The following is a 27,481-nucleotide window of genomic DNA, read 5'->3' as shown; positions in this document are numbered from 1 at the left end:
TCCAAAATCCGTGTGCAGTCTTGCGGCTATTTGAGTGTTTTCAGTCCAAGTGAAGTGGTTTGATGAGGAAATCTATGTACCTAAAATGGAAAAACAGGTCGCTGTTCAAAGCTGAAGATGGTCTCAGCCTGGTGCAAAAATTATCCGGTGGGGAAAACCTCCTCACAACACGACAGGGGGGAGTAAAATGGGTTTGAAAATGTTCAAAGAAACTTTCTGCAAAACAAAAAATAAAGCTCTATCTAAGAAAATCCCATGCACTCTGAAAAGCTTATGGTGTCCATTATATTTTGTGATGTTACACACAATTGTCTTCATAGCTGCAGTTTTTTTTTAAAGATTGCACTGTTTTTCCAAGTGATTTCATTAGTAATCTAAGAAAACCCTCATGTTGTAGTCCCTGGTGATCCATTCTCTAAGTCTGATTGATAAAAACCTTATTTCCTTATTAAAAACAGGTCAAAAAATAATAGGTAATGCCAGGAGAATCTAAAGATCGGTTCCTTGTTGTTGTTTTTTTTACCATTTTCCAGCTTTCTGATTTAGTTCCTTTCCATTTGTCTTTATTGGGAGAATCATTTGTCCTTTTCTTTCCCATTTGAAGAGAACAACTACCCAGTCTTATAAATAAGAACAAACATTAATTTAATATAACATGGAAGAACGTTTCGAGTTTTCATCTCCCACAAATGAAATAATAAGAACATGAGAAAGACGGTTAAAACTCTTCACCTTTTAAGTAAATATACAACTTTAATTTTTGTTTTGTTGAATATGGCCACCTTCACTCCTCCGCAAATATTCTTTAAATTAAATGGCCAAAATACAGCCATGCTACATTTCAATTTTTAGCACACAAATATGGGGAAAAGGGTCTGTTTTTACATCTGCTTTGTTTTATTGGTAATGAAGCGGCAGCGATGTATTTGCTATGTTAAACTACATTCAACTGCTACAGGAAATTAAAATGTGGGACTTAATGGTAAGTTATGAACAGCATTTCATGTGTAATATTTACTCAGACATTCAAACCAGGTAAACAAACATTACTGCAAATGTAGAAGGCTTTAGTGTTACCAAATGAGTTCATTTTCACTGAAATGTCAGGTATATGACAGCATATCAGCGGCATTTAAGTAAAGAAATATGAAGCATGAAGAGCAGGAGAGTATTCTGAAAGGGGAGGGGATTAAAGTCTTATATTTACAAAAAAAGAATTCAAATTTACGCCAAAAAAACTAATATTTGTATTTTTTATACAAAGTTTCTTAAGTCATTTTTTTTTTTAAACCTTCATCTTTTCGGGGAAATGTGGGACTTTAATATCGGAAGATTAAGGGTTTTTCATGAATTATTGCTTACGTAAAATAGCCATAATGCAGCATCACTCCAAAGAAAGGAGGTCCATTTTTAAGCGTGTTTTATTACGTGTTGTGCCGTTAGAATATGTACATTAGAGGTTGGTCTCTAATATCCTCATTGCAGAATCAAGCGTACAGCAGTGAGTCCTGAACCCAACATTACCTTCATGATCCGTTTTCTCTTTTCACTCCTTAAAGTTTTCTAAATCTCTGCTGTGCATCCTTCTGTGTGCCTCCACACTCGACTTTCTCCAGTGTTTAAGATCATTTATATAGTTGATTAATAATATACTGCAAATTGTCCTCGGGTGTCTCCACAGAGTCTCTCCTCGGGAGGGTTTCGAGTTTATAGTGAATAGTTCCCTATAACGATGATCATGTCTTCCACTGAAGTGGGACAGCGGATATTAAGCCTCCGTTTTTGTGCGAAACCAGTGTTAAAGAGTCCAAAAATCATCAGGTGGAAATCCTGGAGTGGCTTGAAACTCACACGAATGAGGGAGAAGAATCTGAAAGTAGAACAAAATAAAAAAGCGTTTGAGATTTGCTTTTTCCAGAGGCTCCGTTTGAAAGGAGTTATTGTATTTAAACAAGACATGTAGCGTCATTAAAACTACTAGTGGCAAGATTCTACTTAATAGAAGCAAGTATTTCTTTAAATAAAACATCACTTATTCCATAAAAATATAAATGATGATAACTCAATCAGATCAAAAATACTACTTTCAATAATTTAAAATCCTCAAAGATTACATTTTAAACTGTAACGTAGAGGAATGAGAGACACACACCGTGGTTTTCGTCAGCACCTGTGGCGCTGGGTGTTGTTTGCAGCTCGTTGTACTTCATCTCCACCTCCTGTAAACAAGTAAACAACAAAACAACATCATGAATGTAAAGAAATAGGATTATTTAGTGGGAATTAGGGATTTAAACTTCTGGCTTTGGCATCAGCAAGCACTTTCTATCAGTCGCTGTGACACTTCTTTCTCCTCGTCTTGATGTTATCAACATGCTTTATTCTTATTTACGTGAAAGTAAAGCCCAGCTGAGACCATACTGTTGATCAAATAGATTTCTTACAATAAAAGAAATTGCGAAAAATACGGTTTGGAACATTTAAAAAGTAAAAAATATCCAGCAGGTTTTTGAAAAGGAAAACAAGACACATTTTAAAAATAATTCCCAAGAAATCCTTGTTTTAAAAATTCTGGTAAACACAGAAAAAAACACATTTTGGGGCTTTTTTGGCACCACAGTGTGTGTCTGTGTGTCTGTGTGTGTGTGTGTGTGTGTGTGTGTGTGTGTGTGTGTGTGTGTGTGTGTGTGTGTGTGTCTGTGTGTGTGTGTCTGTGTGAAGTGAGCAGTACCTTCAGATACTGCAAGTCGGCCTGCAGGAGGCGCAGGTGGGTCATCAGCTGTCGGCTGAGGTTCGGTCCTCCGCCCTGCCTGAGAGGAAGAGGAGAGCAGCTTCCTCATGTCGATGCCAACATCTCCTCCTCCTCCTCCTCCACCTCCTCCTCCTCCTCCGTCATCATCAGTGCTGCTCTCCTCCAAGCCGCCACCGAAATCCAGAACCACGAAACCACCTGAGGGGAGAAGAAGTTTTAAAGTTTATTTAAGTTAGAAATAAAACTGTTAGCATAAAGTAGCATAAAACGGAACCACTCAAAGAAAGTCCAAGAAACTAAATAATACTTCAGTACAACGAAGAGACAAAATTCCCTCTGAATGAAGTCGAGCTAAGTTTAGTTCTGACAGTGCTGGAGTAAAAGCACTCGGTCTGACGATCCCTCACCGTCACCGTTCTCTTTCTGTGATGCTGGAGACCCTCGGCTCTCATGGGGCCCCTCAGGGCTCCCGGGCAGAGAAACACTCTGATCCTGAGCCTCCTCTTTCTCCTCTTTCTCCTCCTCTCGGCTCATCATGTGGTTGAAGAGAGCCTGCTTCAGCATGGCCACTGCAAACACAGGAACATGTGTTCACCTCTGGAGAGAGTACCGTGTTTTAATGTGTGTCCCCTGACCCTTTCATCTGTCACTCACATGTCCTGAGAGCTTCTTCTCCTTTAGAGGACGCAGAGACGAAGACGTCCGGCTCCTGGTTTTCAGCAGAGACGTCCTGATGTTCCTCCTGCAGGAAGGGAGGCCCGTCCTCTAGCTGTCCGTCCAGGAAAGCCTCCAGCTCTGCTTCATCCACCTCCTCTTCCTCCTCTATTTCACCATCTTCATTATCTTCCAGGCGTCGGTCCTCCCCCAGCAGCTCCTCCTCCTCGTCTTCTGACTTCATGCCATCGAACGGGTTCAGACTCGGAGCAGGTTGGACGTCTGGAGAAGAAGCGGCATCTTTATCTGGGAGGAGAGGAGATTTGGATCCAGAGGGTGAGGTGGGGGTGGGGGGGGGGGGATATACTAAATTAAACTGGATTCAACAAATACTCGCAGAATAAAGAAAGGAAAATCCTAACCTAAATCATTATAGAATAAATAAAATAAAAACTGAGATATTAATAATTAAGTAAAATAAAAAGAATCACAGAATTGAATAAAAGAATAATGCTTACGGATTAATACAAATAAAAATGCTGCAAGTAAATATCCATCCTCATATTTAGAATACAAAGAAATGGAATATATAAGGCATTAAATCAATTGAAATCCTCATTGATTATAAAAGTTAAATCCTCACAGATTATATAAAATACAAATTCTCACATAATAAATATAATTCAAATATTTATGGATAAATCTGAAGTTGGAAACTACGGAAGAGGATAAGGGCCAAATGCAAGAACTGTGTTTGAGTTCTGAGTTTAAGTCAGGAGTTAAATGCTCTTTTAAAAAAGGGACCAGTGAATGACGGACATTTGTTCGATATACATTAACTAAACAACGATCAAATAGTTGTTTATGTGTTGATTAATATACTACATGTTTAACACTTCAGATACTTCATTCCTCCACAGCTCTGGTACCTGCAGAATGGACGCCTTCACTCGTGCTGTCCGGGTCTTTACTCGCTTCTTCTTTGATGATCTCTATGGCCTCCTGCTCAGCTCTGAAACACACTTACTTTAGAAACAGGACAGAAGTATAAACCAGTGAGTCGGTGTCTATAGATATTGGACTCACTCAGACTGAGCTGCAGGAGTGATGGCGTCTCCTTGAAGTTTGGCCTTCATGGCCTCTGCACTCTGTGTGATCAGACACTGCCACCTGCAGGAGGAACGGGAACTTAAGAATGACCGTACTGGGCTATCGACTTCTTACAAATGTCATTAAAGAAAGATGTGTGTGTGAGACTTACGCTCTCTGATCGAACACCGTGTGCGCCCTCAGCTTGTAGATCTGAGCTCCGTTCTCAGACATGGACAGGACGAAGAAGGACTTGTTGTCTGAGGAAGAAAGCGAAGATAAGCTACCACAGAAATAATAAGTCACAGATGAAACTAGGCGTACAATAATACTAGAGTGACCTGAAGTTTCACATATAAGCATCATTGTGTTTTCTCACCAGTGGCGACGGGCCGCACCAGCACGGTGTTGAGTTTGATGACGGGGCTGAAGATGTTCTTGGTGTCGGCGGCGCTGGTCGGGTTCTTGCCGTGAAATTTGAGAACCAGGCGCTCGTCCTGTTTCTGCAGCAGCACCAGGATGTCCTCCAGCAGCAGCGTGTACAGCTCTGAAAGGGATCAGCACAGTATATGATCCCTCCTCTCCACTCATAAACTGGTGGCTGGTTAATAGTGTGTTTGTAGTGAGATGTTATTCTACTGATGTGTGTTTGTACCTATGGTCTTGTCTTTGTTGACTTTCCAGGAGAGCGGCCCTTCGTGCACCATCTTCCTCTTGGTCAGGTCCAGGCTCTGCAGCACAAACAAACACTATTCATGACAACATATTGGTCGTGTACAATAAAAGGGACTCCAATGCATTTGAAATTGTCTCAAGCGTCGTTAGGTCTCAAGTCAGAGACGAGGACTCTCACCCTCAGCTCCAGGATCACGGGGTTTTCACTGGGTTTGAGAGACGAGAGGTCCAACCTCCTCTGGTAATCCTCCAGCCTCTGTTGAGAGCAGAATACTTTTCAAACTAGTGTTCTTCAAAACCTTTTTTTTTACCATAACAAGACAGAAGGTTAATCCCAAACAGTGACGCGACTAAGATGTAGTTTAAAGATAATAAAAACTGTACAAAAACGCTCCATTTTAGTTTGCAAAAATCTAAGAATTAAAGGATGTAAATAAAAGGAGGTTAAAAAAGGAGGACTTTGAATAACAAGTTAACAACAGACTTCATGAAATTAGGTTAATTACTTCATTAATTTTCAGAAAAGGATAGGTTTCACTCAATATATAAATATGTATATAAAATTAAGAATATTTCAAACCCCCGAACAGAGTGTATATTTGACACTGAAGTGCGTACCTGTTTGTTCTCCGCCTCCTTCACAGCCTGGTTGACGTGGTTCAGGATCTTTTTGCAACACTCGCCGGCTTTCTTCACCTTTTCCCTCTCCTCCCCGTCTCCTGTGGAGGGATGAACAAAGCTCTGGTAAATCCTCCACATGTCACAGCATGATGATTTAAAGATACCTGCAGTCTTTGGGGACAGGTGGGCATTCTTACCTGTGTACTTGGCGATGTTCTCCAGCAGCAGAGGGTACTTGGTGACTCTCTGCATCTCCACGGGGATGATGTCCTTCAGCTGCAGCCGGCGGCACCGACGGTTACTCTCTGCCTTCTGAAATAATATAAAGATATGAAATAGAATAGTAAAAAAGGTGTTTTATAAAATCTAAATATTTTTCTCATTCTATATTAAATGTATTTTTTGTATTCTTTATTTATTACCTATAACTTATTTTTTCTTTGTCAATTTAATTTAATTTCATTATTTATTTCCTTCATTTTTGTTTAATTTTTCCTTTTTTTTATTTTAATTTACACATTTTTCGCTGATGTCCGAATCTCAAAATGCTTAAACTTTTATATCTGTAAATAATAAAATAATTATATATGTTAAATTAAACATTAACATCAGCATTAAATCAACAATTTGCTGTTTGTATAATGCAAACAAAACATATTTGAAGGTGAAAGTGACTTTTTATGAATGGAAGAATAAAATATCTATAAAAAGATGGAAAAAAGCAAATTTCTCTTAATTAAAACCCATTCACTACACCAAGTCTGAGTGAGCCTGCCTCTGATCTTTACTTAATGATGTGCTATTTATTTCCCCCTAAATAAAACTGGATGTGTTTCTTGTATTATTCCTGCTGACCCGCATGAACAGAGTGAACTTCTGGTCCTTCTTCTTGCGGCTCTTGATGAGCTCCAGAGCCGACGGCTGGTTGCTGCAGAAAGTTCCCACAGCGAGCCTTATCTTCTCCTCTTCCTCCCCGCTGAACTGGAACGAAACACACAAACAAACCTCCAGATTTCACAACTATCCTCGAGGTATTTAGTGAAACACCGATATCCATTACCCTCTTGCCTTTGGATCGTATAGATGTTTATGACACTCTGACTCCTGCAGGAATCTTAAATGCTCTCACCCAGGCGAGGAGATCGTCAGCGATCTGCCCGATCACCGACGTCTCGCTCCTCTTCCTGATGGCCGTCATCTGCTCTGTGATGGAAACTGTGGAGCAAAGAGAAGACGCTCTGAGGAACAAGTTGCTGAAAATTCGGATGACTGCTCTGCTGCAGTGCTTCTGTTTTTCAGTAATAAAATAATGAATGAATCCAATCATAACACCTCTTTTTCTCATTGCACCCATGCACCTTTTTGGAGCTTTAATACCCCCCAGTATCAACATTAGTATGATCTTTAAAAAGGATGGAGCAAAACACCCTTCAACTTGCAATAGGAGACAAATATCAGGATTTATTTGAAGCATGCATTATTGAAGAGTTCCATAAAATACAGGAAGAAATCTGGGAAACACTTTACAATAAGACTACTCTTATAAATGATTCAGAAAGGGTTTATAATTAGGTTATTTATTAGATTGTGAACACTTTATAAATCATTAACAAGCTTTTATAAGACAAGAGATAAACAGGGCAACTGTGACCGTTGGCTTGCCAAATAGTGAGCCCACATTTATCTGTACTACTAAGCCTTATATTGGCTACTTAGCTTAAGAGATGCCCAGAAACATCAAGATGGATGGTGGGGGGATCAACTCAGTGAACAACAGATACCAAGGATGCTGGCTGATGAAGAACAGGGAGGAAGCTAGGTAGCCAATATAAGGCTTAGTCCTCTTGCCAAATAGTGAGCCTGTGTTGATGTATGAAAACTATGTTAGAACTGGTTTATAAATGCTTCTTAATGGTTAATAAAGGGTTTACAACCTAATTATGAACCCTTTATGAATCCTTAATAAAGGTAGTCTTATTGTAAAGTGGTATCACATTCTGGGGGAAAAACGCCAACATGCTGCAAACGTCTGCAAATAAATATGGTAAAGGGGTTCTGTAATTCGTGCTCTTTCCTCTGTGCATGCAGGCTATACGATGTGTGCATGTGTGCGTGCGTGTTACCGTGCAGCTGGATGATCTCCTCCAGGTTAACGAAGATGTGTTTGATGTCGTCCGGGGGGAGGATGGCGTCTCGGCTGAGCCTCTGGTGGAACACGCAGTCCAACACCTTCAGCATGCGCAGGTGAGCTCGCTCCGTGTAGAACAGCTCTGAGGGAGGGATGGGGGTGGGGGTGGGGGGGTGACGTCACTTTACTGTAATGCAAAGCTCTTACAGTCAGGAAGAAAGACAGGTGTGATGTTGGTGAACGTGTCTCACCGTTAATGACTTCCTGTCGCTTGATCTCCTGCGGGGTGAGGCTCTCCAGGACTCCTCTGCTGACGAGGCTCTGCCAGTTCAGAGGGGGGGCCTCGCTCTCCCTCTCCCCCTGATCGTCCTCACTCTGGACGTCTGAGGACACCGGACAATGAACCTCCAACCTGCAGCGGGAGAGATGCAACATTAAAAAAACTTAAGACTGAAGAAGCAAAAGCAGAAGACCTGATCTCTGGGTTAGCAGACCCTTCACCCTGTAGTGTGTTACCTGAAGGGGTCCTGCTCCTCCTCATGCAGGTGCTCCATGTTGGAGGGGCTGAAGTCAAACTGAGATCCGGTCGGGCTGCTGACGCCGTCCTGATGCTCGAACGGATGAAGAGCATCACCGGGTCGATTCTGGAGGCAGAACGGAGAACTGTCTGTGGAGAAAAACTGGTCAGATCCGACCTTTGCACAACAGGAGGGTCTACTTGCAACCTGCGAGGAACAGGGGGGGGGGGGGGTCTTACTGGAGTCAGAGTCGTGTCCGCTGGTGTCTGAGGCGTGGCCGGGGGGGGAGCTGTGCGTCGGGAAGGTGATGTTGGAGGGGGAAGATTGCGTGCCGGCGTCCGACGCGTCGCTCTGCAGATTTCCACGACTGCGAGCAGAGCCGGAGGCGGGGGAGTCCGGCTGTTCGGGGAGGATGGAGGCCGGCGGGGGGAGAGGCTTCGGGGGACGCTGCTTATTCATCTCCACGGCTTTACCCACTGCAGGAAAACACACATCTTCAGTTGGATAAAGACAGAGATGGAAACATTGAACCCTGCGTCTCTTTATTACTCCTGTGGTTAGGGAACTGGTCCCAGTTGCACCACAGATGAAAGAGGAACGACCCAGTGGTTTACCTGTTGGCATGAACAGAATCAGTCCTCACACTACTGCTCCTGTTGTGTTGTTTTTTCCTTGTCTGTTTTTACTTCAATCTTTGTAGAGAAACATATGGCAAGAACATTTCAAAATCCACAGCATTCACAGACTCTGATATTCTCTACGCACGCACACTCCCAAACACTTTCTTTAGCTTTGATTGATTTAAACCAGCATTTTTGTGCACGTAGGATTTTACTCACTTACTTTTTGCCTCACTCACACATTTTCTACCTTTTTGTACGGCCATCGTAATAAAAAAAGAGACTAGGCAGAGGGTTAATGTTGTCCGAAAAACTCAAAGTCTCCTAAAGAAGTGCATTAAGAGAAGAAATACCAGATATTCTGTGAAATGAAAAATGTTAAAACTTACAAATTGATGAGATTTTTGTTAATTATCCAATAGTTTTAAATCAAAGTGAAGCCACATCTGTTTTTGTTTTTTTCCTCATAAATTTGGGACTGTATAATGTCAGCAAATATTAAAAAAGATCTCCAAAAGTATTCTTACCCATGGACTCTGTATTTGATATGTTCGACCCTACAATGGCCGCCTTTTACCATCAGAGCCTTCAGCACAGTGGGTTGTGTGCTATATAATAAATCATCTTCTCTGTTTCCCTCTCACCTGAAGTGGAGTCCACTCGGCTCAGACGTCGAGGCGGGCCGAGGATGTTGGGAAACCGAGGCTTCTTCACTTTCTCCTCTCCCTCCTTCTCTGGCTTTATACTCTTCTGCTTGATAGAAATGAAACGATGTTAACGAAGTGTGAGGTTAAACAGCTCATCGTGGTTCTGTGACGCGCGGTCGGACCTTGATCTTGGGCAGGAAGTTGATGCGAGCTCGTTTGTGTTCGAGGCCTCGAGGCTCCTTCACTTTCACCCCGAGGTGCTTCATGTAGGTGAGCATCACGTACTGCATCGTTTGGCTGCAGATGGAAGAATATTGTTGTTTACTGTGTGTCATTTGCAGATTTCATGGTGCAAAAACACACATCTAGTGAAAGTAATGCATAAAATAAACACTAGGAAGACCCTCTATACAACAGGGTTACTGCAGCTGGAGGCACATCACCTTTAAGACCTTTTAAGGCCACTTAGAATCAGATTGTTATCCGCTTCTGGATATGTGCAACGTTAATGCAAGAGACTTTTGGGTAATGAGTAATTATTGGTTAATGATGTCAAAAAACTCTGTTTCTTCTCACCACTTCTCCTCTTCTGTGGGCTGTGACGGCAACCTGCAACAGGAAGCTCAGGGTTAGCAAACACACATCATATTTATTGAAAAGGCTTGATTTGTTGTTGCTGACTAAATCTAATCTAAATCAAAGCAGCATTGTACTTCTACCCTGTACAAATAGGATGCACCTGGTTTCATGGAATTGTATTGCTTTTTCTATTTTATATGAATATTTCTCTGAACAAATCTGCAGTTTCTTGATTAAAACGTCTCATTTCAGTGCAAAAGCCGCCATGCCATGTGACCCAGGGTCCTCCAAATCAATGCAGCACTGTATGACCGCGCTGGAAAAGTAGGACACACGCCTTTTTATTGCGTTATTGTGCAATTATCTACTTAATATGAATATTTCTATTGTCAAATTAGCATAGATTCCAGATTTCTCTTCAATAGCTTCCGTATAATGAGAGCCAGTGACTCCAAATCAATGCAGCATTTGTGTGAATACACTGGAGTGTGTGTGTGTGTGTGTGTGTGTGTGTGTGTGTGTGTGTGTGTGTGTGTGTGTGTGTGTGTGTGTGTGTGTGTGTGTGTGTGTGTGTGTGTGTGTGTGTGTGTGTGTGTGTGTGTGGTGGACTCACAGGATGTCCTCTATCTTGGACAGTATGTGTTCAGCGCAGGAACATTCCCTCTCCAGATTCTGCGGGTCTTTTCCTCCCTCCGAGTCCAGCTTCGACAGCTCGTCTTCAGCCAGAGTTAGACCCATGCTGCGCTTCTGTCTGCACACACACACACACACACACACACACATTTCTGTCATAAATAGACTTTTTAATCGATTCTTGGTCCTTTTTAACTATATATTTTACAAAGCCTGGTATTTTTTTTACTTCCTCCACTCTGTATTGGTTGAGCAGGTGTGTGTGTTTTACCTGAAGTCCTCCAGGTTCTTGTGCAGGTCCGGCAGCAGTGAGTCCTGCAGCAGCTGAGTGTATTGTTTGCACAGATCCTCGGGGATTAACTCCAGCCTGCGCTTCTCTGCAGAGAAACACACACACCAACAACATTATAGTATCCCAGCTCTAAGAGAGAGTATTACAAATGACCTGCATGCATTCAGGAAACTCTGCTGGGATTCTCACTCATTAATAAAGCATCGTGGCATTTCAAATCTGCAAAACATCTCTCCGTCACTTACCCAGTTCAGATGCAAGTGTATCAGGCACTGGTACTTTAAGATTCTGAGAAAAACAACAACAGGGAAACAAATGAGAGTTGCATAAACAAAAATGCTAAATAGTCAGTCGTGTGGTGAAAGAGAAAGAAAGCGTACCGCTGTTCGATCCATGAAGAGGGAGTGGAACTCGATGAAGAAGCGCCGGCTCTCTTTGGAGCTGGTCTGTCTGTGCATGTCGGCGTAGAGATAACAGAACTAACAGAGGGAAGAGAAGCAGCTTTAAAAGACTTTCATTTAAAGTTTAAACTCTCGTTGAGAATATAAGTGGAAGCTCATGTTGTCTAAGCCTCGGTCAAAACATGAACAACGCTCATTATATCATTAGAAAAGCCTCGGCACACTTTCATTTTGCACATAATGACATTTATTCATTAAGTAATTGATTTATTTATTCATTTTTAATTTGGGCAGCTTTCATCCTGCTTAGATTGTTTCACTGTAACAATAAATCAAAAAGTAGAGGTGTGTGTGTGTGTGTGTGTGTGTGTGTGTGTGTGTGTGTGTGTGTGTGTGTGTGTGTGTGTGTGTGTGTGTGTGTGTGTGTGTGTGTGTGTGTGTGTGTGTGTGTTTACCAGAGGTGCAGGGTCAAACTGCGACACCACATGATGGAGGAAAACTGCGAGGTGAGCCGGCCGACACTTCAGAGCCTCTAAACTCTGGAAGCAGCTGCAGACTCCATTAATCTGAAATACATAGAGACGTAAAAACCAGAAACGCTCCTGAAAATCCACGTTAGCGTCATTAAATAATGCCTAAAGTCCCGATCATCTTTTCAAAGGTTGTTATAGATGCAATCCAATCAACTTCTGGTTGCTTAGAGATGTTTTGGAGGTACCTGCTCCTGCTGAGAGTCAAAGTAGTCGTCTTCTGCTCCGATGATCTGCGGGTGGGGGAGGAAGGGAGGGTTTCCCACAATGCACTGGGCACTGAAATCCTGAGTGAGAAAAAAATTGACTGTTTGATAAATCGATGAACAGCGTGAGTCCAAACTCAGCCTTTGAGGACTGTGTCTGGAGTAACAGAAGGAAAAGTTATGGATTGAACTGTGTGTTTATTTTCTGCATAAACCCCTGTGGGGAAACTCAGGTGTCAAAGGAGGAAACATTAGGAATAAAAACAACAACTTTTTTAGTGTTTTTGTCTCATTACTGCGTAAGGAGTGTCCTCTGTTTCAGTCGCCGGGCGGAAATCTTGAAAGTCCCGTCGGCTGATATCTGGGCTCTGACAGGGCGTCTGCATCAGGGGGCTGCTGTGCATCTAACACACACACACACACACACACACACACACACACACACACACACACACACACACACACACACACACACACACACACACACACACACACACACACACACACACACACACACACACACACACACACACACACACACACACTTAATTGATTGTTTAGTCTGGTGCTGAAGCTGGAAAACCCCCAGATGGAAAAGGACCATTTCACCTCCATGTGTAGAAGGAGCAGAGCTTCAGACTTCCTGTTGTTACATGAGATCATTCATACTCTTATAGAATATTGTTATATTATCGTAAAGACGTTCCTCTTTCAAATCACACTGTCATCATACTCACAGAGTGGTTGTTCGGGGAGGGTCCGTCGGTCCTGCTGTCCCCAGGAGAGGACGGGCTGTTCTGAGTCCCAGCGTCCCCCTCCTCTACCTCACCGTTCCTGCACCCTACGGCTCCGTCCTGCAAAGATCAAACATTCACATACTCTATTTTTATTTGTAAAAGGTCTTGGCAATGAAAATCTGAAAAAATATACACAATATACTAAAGACAAAAACAAGAAATATAAATAAACAAGAGACACAATGGTGCGAGTCGAAATGCAGAACTAGATCCTGTTGAGGTAAAGTCCGCGGACGTGATGACGTGGTTTGAGCTATATATATATCAGAGGATAAATGTCATCCACAAAGAGGGGAATCAGTGCATGGGTGAAGGAGGTTTAGGAGAGTAACGAACATACATATGTAAGTAAAAAACCTTGCTTTAGATAAACGGGTCAGCTAAATGAATTGTAATACTAGATGTCTGACCTGTGATGCAGCTGCTTTGCTGAGCCTCTCCTGCAGCAGTGAGATGTGCTTCTTCACCTCCTGCACCTCCTTCAGCAGTTTAGGACGAGGGTTTCTGCTGTACTCCTCCTCCTTCAACTGAAACACACACACATCGAGTCTTAGATTTAAAGAGTATGGAAGCCTTGACTGAGCTGATAAGGGTAGAAAGTGAGCAAACATCAAACAGAGCTATGAATGCTATAAAGCGCACACACACACACACACACACACACACACACACACACACACACACACACACACACACACACACACACACACACACACACACACACACACACACACACACACACACACACACACACACACACACACACACACACACACACACACACACACACACACCTGCAGGTCCTGCTGCTCCTTGGTTAGCATCTTCTGCAGGAGGTCGACTCGCTCACTGTGCCTGGTTTTATTCTCACCCTAGGAGAGGAAATAATGAGCCAAAAATAAGTTTAAAAACACATAATTACATCATTATTCCCCGGTCACCCACACAGGGATTGAACGGAGCTTGAGGTTCACACGGGGAAACAGAGAAGTGATACTGATGAGACAGAAAGTAAAAAGGGAAATGTGGAAATTAATCATACAGTAAATTTAGCCATTTAAGGACAAGAGTCACAAGAGAAAGGCTCAGGAGATAAGATCATTTCAACAAGGAACAACGAGCGCCATGTATTTCTGCTTTAGTTTCACAGGTTCAGAAACACTGCAGCATTTTGGTGATATTTGGCAGGAAATAGACAGAAGCAAATGGGACTGATAAAGAATAACGAGCTGCCAGATAAGTGGCTGATTTCTTGAAACACAGGACGACAAAGTGTTTCATAAAATTACTAAAACACCACAAAAAAAGTGTATCATTTACAGTACGTTATCGGGGCTTGCTTACATAAATGATAACAACAACAACAATACATTTATTTTACAAGCCGTTTTGCAGGTGCTCAAAGTCTTTTTACAGAGGTAATAAAGTACACGTGGTTAGGGTCAGAAACTGCTTTCCCAGATTTTTCATGCATTTGGAAAAGTGTGTTTCTCCAAAAAGCCCAAACTGTGCTTTCTCTGCAAGAATCTAATATATTCTGGTTACAGCTGGCTTTTCCGTTTCAGTTTTTGCAATAACGCCTCTAAATATACAGTATGTAGTAGAGTAGTGGCATTATTGTGCATGTAATATGAAAGTGTATGTAAAAAAGTGACAGTGTATATTGGAAATGCATCCTATTCCCTAAGTTCCTCTAGTTGTCGCCAGGAAGTATAGATAACTGTGCAGATGAAGAGGAGTTTGCACTGGAAATGAACTTAGCTTGTGATTATCTACTTCAGACCTCATAATGTACATTATTCCTCCTGTGTGGTTTAGCATGCATGTGATTAAACCTGATTTCTAATATTGTGTATGGGTTTTGGAGAGTTTGAATTGATTTTACAACAATAAAAGGTTACTGTGAATGTTTGATCTTTAGATATAACCTTTCATTTATACCCAAGAAGAGAACTGCACCTCCAAGCTATTAACATAATTGAGGTTTAGCATATATCTGCACCCCTGCAGTGTTTCGTGCTATGTTTCCTCATCCTTTCTAAACAGAAATATCGCTCATGGCACATTATTTCTCCTTCCTTACCCCATCAGAGGTGGAGGAGTTGCCCTCCTGGACGCTGCATCGCTCCCCCCCGCCCGGCACTGCGGGAGTCTGGGGCGCTGAGAGAGGAGAGGCCGGGCTGACCTCTGCTCCTGCCTCCCTCTCCTCTTCCCCCAGGGGGAGGTTAGGGAGCCCCGGAGGCCTCCCCAGCACCGTGAGGGCCACATAGGACCCCGCTGCCAGAGAGGAGTCATGGGAGAGGAATGAAGGAGGGAGAGGAAAACGCTGATTCATGAAAAAACTCCTCAGAAAACACAGAGGGGGGGTTTGGCTCCTCTTTACTCCCCTCAGTTTATTGTCTATATAAAGTCCATTAAAATCCTCCACTGGGGAGTTTCTGTACTCAGAGAGGACTTCATCACCTGGGCAACACGAACTCTACGTTGGTATCTTTAGGCACATGTTGAATCAAGTTAAATATGTTTATTCGATTGTATGTTTGTACTCTTTGAACTCGTGTTTTTACAGATATTTTATTTCATTTACATTCATTTTATTCTCAAATTGAGCAACGGTGTAGAAAAGATCATTCCCCGCGGGACAGATCGAGTATTCTCATATTCTTCTGTACATTTGGAGCAATAATGTTTTCCAGCATTTATTTATTTTTAATATTAAGCACTACTTCATTTTTTGTAATCTACACATTGTTATATATTACATTTCCGTAAATACTGAAGTACAGTTAGCACAATATTCATTTAACATCTCTATGTTTTCATAGATATTTCTATTTAAGTGTATTTCTTATTTTCAGTGTTTAACTGTTTGTAACTCCGAGGTTCTTTTAATCAATACATAATAAACGATACAGACTATAATTAATCTGCATAACCTGTGAAATACTCGACTTACTTTGGCATTATACCAGTATTACACTGTACATTATGAGCAATCATTTCAGTTTTAAACTTGTTCACTGCTCTCGGACACATTTAGTTTCTTTAGCGATTGAATCCCAGTTGTGCTGACTGTAGTGGGAAACATGCCCCCAAAAACTCTGAGTCTTCAGCTGTTCTTGCCTCCATTTCTTGTGGAAATAAAAGTTAATTTCAGGAGATTTCGAAGGGCTTTTGTGTCCTGTATGCACAGCTGCTGTTTTGGGCAGGACTTGCACATCTCCTCTTTATTTTGTTCCTTTCATTGTTTTTATTTGGTCAGATGTTTCTCTATTCTCAGAAACAGAAATACTTTATTTATCCCCGGGGATTAATTGGATTGCGTAAGAGTTGGTCAATTTTAGAATGGACTGAAATAGAAATGAAGTGTAAATAAATGTGTAACAACTGAAATGTGTGTTGCAATATTTAACGTGGTGTTTTAATATTATTACATTTGTCACCAGGTTTTGGATATGTTTAAAAAAAGACATGTACTTTGTATGAAACTGGGTAAGATTATACTTCCCATGAGCCACAAAAATCAACCGTAAGGACGGGGAGAAGATTAAAAAGCAGACTTACATTTGATCAGCTTCACAACCTCTATGTGGTTTGAATGAGTGACTAAGGTCCCGTTGACCTGTCAGGAAACAAAAAGCATCGGGAGAGATGCTGGCTTTATTGCTTTAAGGAAAACGTGATGTTTTATGTATTTTCATTGGAACTTTCAGATAAATTAAATGCTTATTTTCTGCTCCTGGAAGTAAGAAGTAAAAGACCTTTATGATCCGGTCTCCGGTCTGAACACCGGCTCGCATCGCAGCTCCATCTGTAACAGAAAGGACGATTAAGAAACAAGGCTTCTGCAAGCGTGTGTGTGTGTGTGTGTGTGTGTGTGTGTGTGTGTGTGTGTGTGTGTGTGTGTGTGTGTGTGTGTGTGTGTGTGTGTGTGTGTGTGTCTTACCTTCTTTCACCAGCTGCACAAACACAGGGTTGTCTCCGCTTACAGTCAACCCGAAGCCATTCTCATCTCTCTGGATTATCACACACCGCTGCACGAGGCCTGTCACACACACACACACACACACAGCATTACATCATACGCTAAATGATACATTTGATTTTGCATGTGACGCAGATGATCCAGTTTTACGGTATGCTTTTTAACGTGGGAAAAACTCTCCAAACAGGAAGTGAAAAATCAAGAGGCAGAAAATGTTTTAAATAGAAGCTGCACTCTTTCCAACAAAAACAACGCTCACCAGAAAGAGATGTTTTAACTGTCTGTTTGTGATCCTTTCTACTAACACTACCTGTATTACTACTAATAATACTAATAATAACGACCCTTCATAAACAGAATTACATCAAAAACCTGCAGGAAAATGTCTAAAACACAGCAAGAGAAAATACAGAATAATGCCATCAATAAAGCGCCATCTTGTAAAGGTGAGTCTTAAAGAGGCTTTTAGAAGCTGCAGGGGATCCAGAAACACTTTCATATTTATAACCGGACCCTCCATGTGTTTGTATGGACAGCTTTACTCCCCACAGCTAACGGTTCCCAGTGCCTTCATCTGTAAATGCCCACATGCTCCTCTACTAACTTCTCCAGGATCTGCAGGGACAATCTTCCCTCATCAGAGGAAGTTTAGTGACCCAGTGTTTCTCTGTCCCTCTTCAAAGACTTATCTCTCGGAGCAGAGAGGATAATTGGTCGTCTTCTGGCCTCCAGGGTGAGCGAAAGGGCAGGAAGGATTAATGTCAGCCCAAAAACCCAGGAAACAACCTTTACTACGCTGCCTGAGAGAGGCTACGGGTCATACCTAGAGTTTGAAGCAAATGAACGGAGAGAAGACTCACTAACTTTATCTGAGAGTACAGAAGAGAACCAAACATGGTGATTATGTTGGGAGTTTTCTCAGAGCTGTACATTTAATGAGGCCAGTAACACTTCTCCAACAATTTCCTTATCCAGAGTAAAGTACCACACACTGAGAGAGCACGGCTGGTATTTATTTTCTTACTGTTAAGAAAATCGTTCAAGTTCGCAGACGGGCTTTTATTTTGAAATCTGATATTTGTGTTTTTTATGAATTTCATTAAAGCTGCTGCCAATTAATTTTCTGTAGTTTCAGCTTAACTGAAATCTGAGTTAAACGTGCTGCTATGTCAAGTCATGTTTTTGTTCAAATTTGGGGTTAGAGAGATGTTAAAAAAAAAGACAAACAGAAAATAAAAAAGTCAATAAAATTAAAATAAAACGAAAATGTAAATGTGTGTGTGTGTGTGTGTGTGTGTGTGTGTGTGTGTGTGTGTGTGTGTGTGTGTGTGTGTGTGTGTGTGTGTGTGTGTGTGTGTGTGTGTGTGTGTGTTTACCTGTGGGATCAAACTCATGTTTGAGGGGGACGGGGGATTTCTCATGCTTGGGTTTCTTGTCGGTGGGCTCCTTGTTGAGAATGCTCGGGGTCCTAGAGAGACGGGAAGCAAACCGTCGACTCAAATTATTTTTATGGTTTTACATAAAACCATTTCATGCTGCAGCTGGAAGATCTCTGGGATCGTATTTGTATTCAATAAAATTGCAAGAAACAGATGTGAGAAACACAGAACAAATGCAAGTGACTGTCTTTCATATTTGAGGTTTTCTTACGAGGGAAACACAGTTTATACTCTTTCCACCTCTCAGTGACACACATCTGTTCATGTTTCCTAAACAATGACTTCAAAATATGTAATTCAGAAAATACTTATATTTGAACAACAAGCAGATCATCACGGAGGAGCTTGTTGCAAAGATTAACAAAGGCTTCTATCTAGAATCATTTTGGCTGTGTTTTTTGTTTCATCTTGATTTCAGATTCAGTTAACCTCGAACACTACAATACTTTTACGAGAGCCGAGAATATCTATGTTTGTATTTAAAGAGGAAAGAGGAAATTAAGAAGAGCTGCATTAATACTTGGGTAATATGCCTCTACCTCATTGGACCACTGTGTATTAATAACAGAGGTTCCCCTGCTCTTCCTCCTCCTCCTCCCCCTCCTCCCCCTCCTCCTCCTCCTCCTCCTCCTCCTCCTCCTGCTCCTCCTCGATCTGCAAGAGGAGGTTTTGTTTGTGCTGCTGTTCCTCCCTCGGACAATGGGGGGCCCCGGGCTCTTTAACAATGGCCCCCCACGTCAGAGCCAACTTACTAAACTGTGGCTTTGTGGGACAGATTCCCGGAAACGGAGACTCGGCTCCTTGGCTCGACTCCAGTTTCCTGAATGTGGGAAAAAGAAAAGGAGGAGGAGGAGGAGGAGGCGACGGGGGCGTCTTTGAGAGGAGACAGACGACGTTCTGAGTTAAATTACACAACTCAGTCGTCACAATCACCGACTGAAAGAGGGCGAACTCGCTTCAGATAAAAGAGTAGGAAGGTGGGAAGCATGTATTTCTCTGGGACTGCAGGGCCCCACTTCAGGAGACCAGCAGCTGATAAGACTAGGCGGGACAGGGACAGATTGCGTCCTCTCAGTGGGTGGCAGCAGGGTGCTGGATAACAGGGAGGAATTCAGCTGCAAATATTTAAAGACACATGCATGAACTGCCGTATGGAGACACCTTGAAATATAGATTATGGTTTATTTGCAGTGTGACCCTGAAATGATACGGTTAATGGGTGTGAGAAAAGAGATGATTACATCTGCTAAGTCCTCTCTTTGGGTGACCAGGGGCCCCAAAACAAGATTCCAAATCACAAGCAGTGTGGTGAGTAATCGATGTAACATTTAGCTGACGTTTGGATTCAAAGTGACTCACAAAAGTGCATTTAGCTATAAAAAAACAACAACTCAAAAGCAAGAATCCTGCAGGGACACGTCGGTTGTTGGGTCATGGTAAAAGTTGCGGCCGCAAGGCATTGTGGGACAGCATTTCCTCCTTTCCTCTCTTAAAGTAAGGTCCAGTGTTCCCTAAGCTAAAGGAGGTTATAAAGGAAGTTTCAAAGCTCCTTTCCTATCGTCTGGAGAATTCAAACAGCTCTTATCATGGCTGCCACTGTGGTACTTCGGGGTCATTTCAGGAACCTAGCTTCCAATTAGCCAAACCAGTTTAAGAACTACTTCAATTAAAGCCAAACCAGTTTAAATGGTATCAGGTTCAAATCTTGGCCCCTTCTACACCTTTTCCACCAAGCTTCATGTAAATCAGGTGGTCAGATATTTCGTGGTCTTGCTAAGAAACAGATAAACAAACAAACGAAAGCAAAACAAAAAACCTTTCTGGTGGAGTGCAAAGCTTTTTTTGATAAATCCTCCAGGATATAATCCGAAGCCATGACATTAACAAACAGCTAAGCATTATGTCCTGCCCCTGTATCATTAAATGCATGTTCCTGTTGTCCTGCACAGAACTTTGAACCCAGTAGAGGTCAAGAAGTTCCTCAATCCTCAAACACCGAAGGAGAAATGTTCACGTCGATGTGAAAGTTTACTGGCACCACGATAAAAGGAGGCATCATTCACTCACTCATTGCATTAGCGGCTGGGAAACATGCTGGCTGATTTCTGCAGACTTTCTTACAGCACGGTTAGAAACCAAAGGCGGAACAAACTAAAGAAACATGCAGCAATCTACTCGAGCCTCAAATGCCAAAAATGCCAGACAATTCCTCCGGGATGATAACGGCAGAGCTCGGCTCCAGAGGGTTGGAGAGGGAGAGGGAGAGGAAAGAGGAAGAAGCTCAAACTCCATGCAGTCATTACATCTTCATGTTTATTAAAAATGTACAACGATATCATGAAACACAACACGAGTAAATAAAAGCTGATGGATTCTTCAGATAAAATGTTTTGATTTTTGCTGAAAATGTTAAATAAAAAGACGCTTTAATTTGGTATTTAGATTTTTTCCACAAACTTACAGAATTTCATTTTATTTTTTTATCTGCATTTTAGTCATTTGTCTTTTTATCATACAGTCTAACTTTCATTTCCTATTTGTATTTACTTATTCTATGTATCTTTTAATTCATCCTGTCACAAAACCCAGTTTCCTCTGGGACGAAAAAAGTTATAAAGTTAATTTTGGATTCTGAAGAAACACAGAAACTTACATAATGATTGCAACACTACTTAGAATTGAAACAGCGCTGTGGGACTGCAGTAGTCAAACACTTTTACAGTTTGGGTAAAGCTTGTAATGAAGTGCAAGAAAATGCTAAATAAATTCAATATATGTTAAAAAGGGAAACTTGATTTTTAGTTTGAACCACATTTAAATATCTTGACCCCTTTTCTCTTGACTTTTTTAAATTGCATTCCTGCAAGTTCCACATTCAGTTTCATGCACATGAAGCCAGTGTTTTTTTCCTGCTACCAGAAAGACAAACTGAGCCAAAAACACGGCCGAGGTTTAGAGGACATAGAATAAAGTAAACCGAGACGTGTCTGACGGTAGGGGATGTGAGGGCTGTATCGGTGTCCGTCCTGCACTGATGTGTCACAGAGGGGCTCGGGGGACCGAGGGCCCGACAGGCATTGTTTAACAGTGATGTCACCACTTCCCGTCAGAGCGAGGGGTGGGCGGCGGGGGGGGGCAGAGGGTGGAGGATTGGCGGTCTGGGAAACACACAGATCAGCAGAACTGTGTGTGTGTGTGTGTGTGTGTGTGTGTGTGTGTGTGTGTGTGTGTGTGTGTGTGTGTGTGTGTGTGTGTGTGTGTGTGTGTGTATGTGTGTCAAAGAGAAACAGAGCCGGTCCACGGGCTGCTGGCATCAGGTTGATCATGCAATCTGAACATCACCCTCAAACTTTTCCCTTTTTCAAAACCCGCTTTCCCCTCATATCTTGGATTCATGTGATTCATTTTTAAGCAAGAAAAACAACAACTGTCAAAACAACACCCTGGCAGACCCCCTGCAGTTACCCTTAAGACCCCCTGTTGAAGACCCATGCTAAATATTAACATGCATTTGTGTCTGCGTGTGATTTACTCGTTACACATCGGATCCCGATCCCGATGCTCCACACGGTGAAGTCCAGCAGAGGAATCCGTCTAAAGGTCACCAGGTGCTCGTTCCACCAAATGTGCAACGTGAGAGAAACATCCAGCTGCATGCATTTTTCACATGCTTCACTAATCAAAACAAATGGCACACGCGCACCCATGCATGCACACGCAAGAGCTGCTGAAATAATTTGCAATTCAACATCATTCAGGAGACAGGGGGACGGCTCAATCTCACAGAGACAGGGACTATCACTCAGAATAATACTCAAAGTAATGTTAGTAAGGAAACTTTATATACATGTTAATGCAGAACGAGGCTTTAAACACAGAGTATATTTTCTGGAATATTCCAAAATCGTGTAAATAAAGCAATAAATTGTGTTTATCATAAATAACAGACAGTATTCAATTGTTAGTGTTCTGACTTAACCATCGATCACTGGATCTAAATATCTCCTGCTGATGTTCAGGTGTATATCAGTATGTAGTGTCTCTACTTTAAAGAGTCCTCTCCTGCTGATGTTCAGGTGTCTATCAGTATGTAGCGTCTCTACTTTAAAGAGTCCTCTCCTGCTGATGTTCAGGTGTATATCAGTATGTAGTGTCTCTACTTTAAAGAGTCCTCTCCTGCTGATGTTCAGGTGTATATCAGTATGTAGCGTCTCTACTTTAAAGAGTCCTCTCCTGCTGATGTTCAGGTGTATATCAGTATGTAGTGTCTCTACTTTAAAGAGTCCTCTCCTGCTGATGTTCAGGTGTCTATCAGTATGTAGCGTCTCTACTTTAAAGAGTCCTCTCCTGCTGATGTTCAGGTGTATATCAGTATGTAGTGTCTCTACTTTAAAGAGTCCTCTCCTGCTGATGTTCAGGTGTATATCAGTATGTAGCGTCTCTACTTTAAAGAGTCCTCTCCTGCTGATGTTCAGGTGTATATCAGTATGTAGCGTCTCTACTTTAAAGAGTCCTCTCCTGCTGATGTTCAGGTGTATATCAGTATGTAGAGTCTCTACTTTAAAGAGTCCTCTCCTGCTGATGTTCAGGTGTATATCAGTATGTAGAGTCTCTACTTTAAAGAGTCCTCTCCTGCTGATGTTCAGGTGTGTATCAGTATGTAGAGTCTCTACTTTAAAGAGTCCTCTCCTGCTGATGTGCAGGTGTATATCAGTATGTAGCGTCTCTACTTTAAAGAGTCCTCTCCTGCTGATGTTCAGGTGTATATCAGTATGTAGTGTCTCTACTTTAAAGAGTCCTCTCCTGCTGATGTTCAGGTGTATATCAGTATGTAGAGTCTCTACTTTAAAGAGTCCTCTCCTGCTGATGTTCAGGTGTATATCAGTATGTAGCGTCTCTACTTTAAAGAGTCCTCTCCTGCTGATGTTCAGGTGTATATCAGTATGTAGTGTCTCTACTTTAAAGAGTCCTCTCCTGCTGATGTTCAGGTGTATATCAGTATGTAGAGTCTCTACTTTAAAGAGTCCTCTCCTGCTGATGTTCAGGTGTATATCAGTATGTAGTGTCTCTACTTTAAAGAGTCCTCTCCTGCTGATGTTCAGGTGTATATCAGTATGTAGTGTCTCTCCTGGGACATGTCTCTATGCTTTAATATTCAAAAAGCTCTTTATGTTTCTCATACTGCCTGTGCTGCAGCACCTCTTTTCACCCTCTGTCTGAAACCACAGCCCAGTCTGATCTGATTGGTTAGCTGGCCGGCTCTGTTGTCATAGGTCAACCACTTGTCCCGCCCCTTAGCCTATTACGTACAATGTGTTGTAGCGATAGCCAATAGGAGTTAGAGCGTTACATAGAGATGTCACTATGTTCTGGAAGTAATCAAAGGAGTGAAATGGAGGCGGAACACAGGGATGTTAGCCTTTGCAGACCCTTTACATGCAAACACCGATACATGTGTGTCTTCTTGTCCGACTGATTATTTATGTTCATAGTCCAACTGTGTGTGTGTATATATATATATATATATATATATATATATATATATATATATATATATATATATATGCATACACATAATACTGGTTTATTTCTATTTCTTCTTAATGTTCACACTTTTGAATTGTCTATTTCCTATTTTTATTTTTTACTGCAATAACTTGTAGTGCATTATGCTGCTGCAACACAAAGATTTCCCAGTCTGGGATGAATAAAGTAATTCTATCTTCGTCTTATAACACACTACAGGAAAGGGAAAAGCAGAAATATGGCCCCTTTTATGAGCAAATCTTCCCCTAAATTGTAGAGGAGTAGAAGTATAAAGCAGGACTTTGCATCGTATGATAATGTATTACATGCTTTCCCCCACCTAATCAAACAGGATAAATATAACAGTCATAAGCTATGTCATAATAAATCTAACAGGTAAACCTGAGCAGCAAAGAGCTGTGTGTTTATCTGTGAAATCCATTTCAGGTTACATTTTCCCTATAAGTCCCTTCTGTGGCATGTGTCATGCTTTCCACTTCCAGTCCGTCTCACTGTATATGGTCTTTATGTGGGATTTGTGATGGAAACATGAAGAAATCGACCCTAAAAAGAGGCCCAGTCTAAAAAGCAGAGGAGCAGCTCAGTTTCTCTGCAGGCTGAAGGTCAAGAAATCAACTGCCTTTGTTTGACTTTCCGAGGCAGTCATGTGTGCCTTTGTTTTGGCATTTCCTCAGAGGAAACTCCTGATTACCCAGTGTAAAAATACACAAGTGACTTATGTGGGGTGGGATCTGAATAGCTCAAAGTCAACCATTAACATTAGTAAAAAACAATTCACCTCATAAGATTCCTAAAGAAGAGTTTCGACAAACTGAAGAGCAGCAAGGCTTCATCACAGGCGTATTTCTCTGCCATAAAACAGGAGAAAAATGCCCAAATTCTTTACAACAGCCTGTGTTTTTATCTGTGATCAATAAATAGGAAGTCATGTGATCATATAATCAATGCGTACTGACATGCACAGATTACAATGACATTTAACTTGTCTACAGTTCTGCATCCTGGTGTAGAAACATGCCGTCAGTGTTGTCAAATGTGCTGACCATCAGATATAACATCATGTGACATAGAGGTATCTTATAATGGTCCACTGAACCCAATCTGTGGGACTGTTTCACTGTATAAATAAATATTAAAAGCACATGTTTACACACTGGTAACTCAATCAGTTCACTTTCAATCAAGCAACACAACGAGGAAGCTTTCTCAGACTCAGTTAGTGCACTTGTCATGCATGTAATGAGTTATTTGAACAAACATATATGTAGAAAACCTCTATCATGCTATGGGCCACAAGTAAAATGGATATTCTAGTAAGACTGGAAATAAGGTGCTTGTCAGCAACTGGAAAAAGGAGAAAACTAACTGAGCCCCGTCTAAGTTTTTAATGGGAATCCTGTTACGAACTGCAATGATAAATGTGCATAGTTTAACTTGCTCCCAGTCTGACACCTTATTAATGGGAGTTAGAAGATAACTTAGGAGAGAATCTGTAATATAAACGCCTTATATTAAGTTCGGCGTTCATACAGTGGATTAAAAGCAATTAAATTAGGTAAAACTCAAGGTTTACATTATATTCCCTTACGCTTACAAACCCCAGAAGCCGCCCTCTGGCACTAAATTGTGACGTTAAAAGAAAAACTCATTTACACTTTTTAAGAAAATGTGGCTTTTTTCTTTAATAACTTGATTGCCCAATTAACCAACATAGGCAACACATGGTAAAATATAGTTCATTAAGTTCTGACAGTATGCATGTTTCCGAACGAGCAGGATAACCTTAAATTGAGGGTTTCCTAAATGGAGCTTGGCGGGATGCAATTGGGTGTGTTTTCATGCGTAAACCGAAATAAAAAAAACGTCATATATCTTGAGCCAATATGATGAGTTCAAAAGGTATTGAGGAAAATAATGAGTTTGGGATAGGAAAATAGCCTTTATCCTACCTGTCAGTGAGTGTTGACTGTGTGCCACTCATTGGGGCTTCCCTTTCCGACGACTTCACCCAAATAACATTTTCTGGCTGTTATTTATTAAAACATTTGTATTTGGGCTCCTCGGTGTGCGTCCATTTCTAGAAACTTCGACTACTTACAGCTTACAGAGTTTTTAAAAATCCCGTTATTCTAATATAATTGAAGAAAAATCCCAATGCAAAGCGAAAAAAAAGTAATCCAGAAATCCACAAAGCTGCAAAATATAGAAAGTACTTTTTCTTTAGGGGTGTGAATGGGTTTCATTAGACAGCTGCATCGACAGAGACATCTGGAAAAGTTACTTTTTTTGTACAAGTTTCTTTAAATGTTTTCAAAACATTCTCACATTGCATCCAAGTAAAAGTTGTGCATATCTCTATTTCTCCATATGAAATACTTCCATGGTGATGATGACACTGCGGACTATTCCTGGTTATTATCCCGGGGAAGATTGCGTCAAACTTTGGCTGCTAAATACAAAATGAAGGTCCAGAGTCCACAGAGTTTTTGAAGCATCCTCCTCCAGGTTAGTTAATCCTCACCTAATTTGTACGAGAGTCTGAGTTCTTTTTTGCTACAAAGTGTGATTCAAATGGAAAAAGGAAATGCTTTGTGCCCCCTCCCCAAAAAAAAGAGTCAAAAAAGAGGAGAAAAACCCACCTTCCATCCTGATGCGTTCAGGAACTCCTAGGACTTCGCAAAACTGTCAGATTTAAAAGCGATTTGTGGTTTTATTTTAGTTTGCATTTAAAATTAAACCCTGAAAGTGCATTTATTAAGGGTTCTTCAGGGTTTAGCTACCTGTTCCTCAGTGTATTTCAATGGGAGACTTCGTACTTTTTAGTCCACAAGATTTATTTTGACGATTACTTTGCAGAATCTACTAGCCCCAACAATAAATCATGATGTTTTCATCTGCATTATACTTCAGTATAAGTGTAAAGAAACACACCATCTGAAAGTGATAATTAATGAAGTTCCAGTTTTATACAACTAATTTACTAAACCACAATTAATACATTTTGAAATAAAAGCTCATATAAGAGATTGTATTTTGAAACTTTACATCAGAATGTCCTGAGGTGGCCTTCTATCACCCTGAAGTGAAATTAGCCTTTGATTATGGACATTATTTTTCATGTATTCTTAACTAAAAACAGCTCATGTATGAGATGTCATGTTGTTTTTAGTCGCCCAGTGGAAATCGAAAGTTACATTTTATGATCAGATATGTCTTCATAAATGTATCCTTAATTTTTGAATTTGAGAAAGTATTCACTATGTTGTAGTCAATTATTTAAATATCCAAAAGACACATGTTTAATATTCATAATAAACTCCTTTAAATAAACATGATGTTACTCCTGAACAGTAGGTGGCGCTTTACCG

General features: G+C 41.2%; 1 protein-coding gene across 1 annotated transcript; it reads right to left on the bottom strand.

Annotated features, from left to right (window-relative positions):
• Nucleotides 1-874: 874 nt before the first annotated feature.
• Nucleotides 875-26,699, bottom strand: arhgef12b (Rho guanine nucleotide exchange factor (GEF) 12b). The gene is given in 39 exon segments (XM_063895054.1): nt 875-1,870; nt 2,153-2,219; nt 2,732-2,807; nt 2,809-2,950; nt 3,160-3,321; nt 3,407-3,712; nt 4,336-4,418; nt 4,493-4,576; nt 4,668-4,755; nt 4,875-5,042; nt 5,151-5,226; nt 5,349-5,426; nt 5,789-5,889; nt 5,989-6,103; nt 6,647-6,772; nt 6,921-7,006; nt 7,915-8,061; nt 8,171-8,331; nt 8,436-8,586; nt 8,677-8,913; nt 9,702-9,807; nt 9,887-10,001; nt 10,281-10,313; nt 10,897-11,034; nt 11,188-11,293; nt 11,454-11,496; nt 11,589-11,687; nt 12,065-12,175; nt 12,328-12,426; nt 12,642-12,749; nt 13,083-13,199; nt 13,553-13,669; nt 13,937-14,014; nt 15,226-15,419; nt 16,707-16,764; nt 16,904-16,953; nt 17,089-17,187; nt 18,504-18,595; nt 26,063-26,699. Coding segments are annotated over 39 exon segments (4,272 nt in total). The 5' UTR covers nt 26,095-26,699; the 3' UTR covers nt 875-1,847.
• Nucleotides 26,700-27,481: the final 782 nt, after the last annotated feature.

Source organism: Eleginops maclovinus, chromosome 11, assembly GCF_036324505.1.
Source record: "Eleginops maclovinus isolate JMC-PN-2008 ecotype Puerto Natales chromosome 11, JC_Emac_rtc_rv5, whole genome shotgun sequence".
In the NCBI taxonomy this organism is placed as follows: Eukaryota; Metazoa; Chordata; class Actinopteri; order Perciformes; family Eleginopidae; genus Eleginops; species Eleginops maclovinus.
Note: the sequence above shows the minus strand (reverse complement) of the source record. Positions and strands in the feature narration are given on the sequence as shown.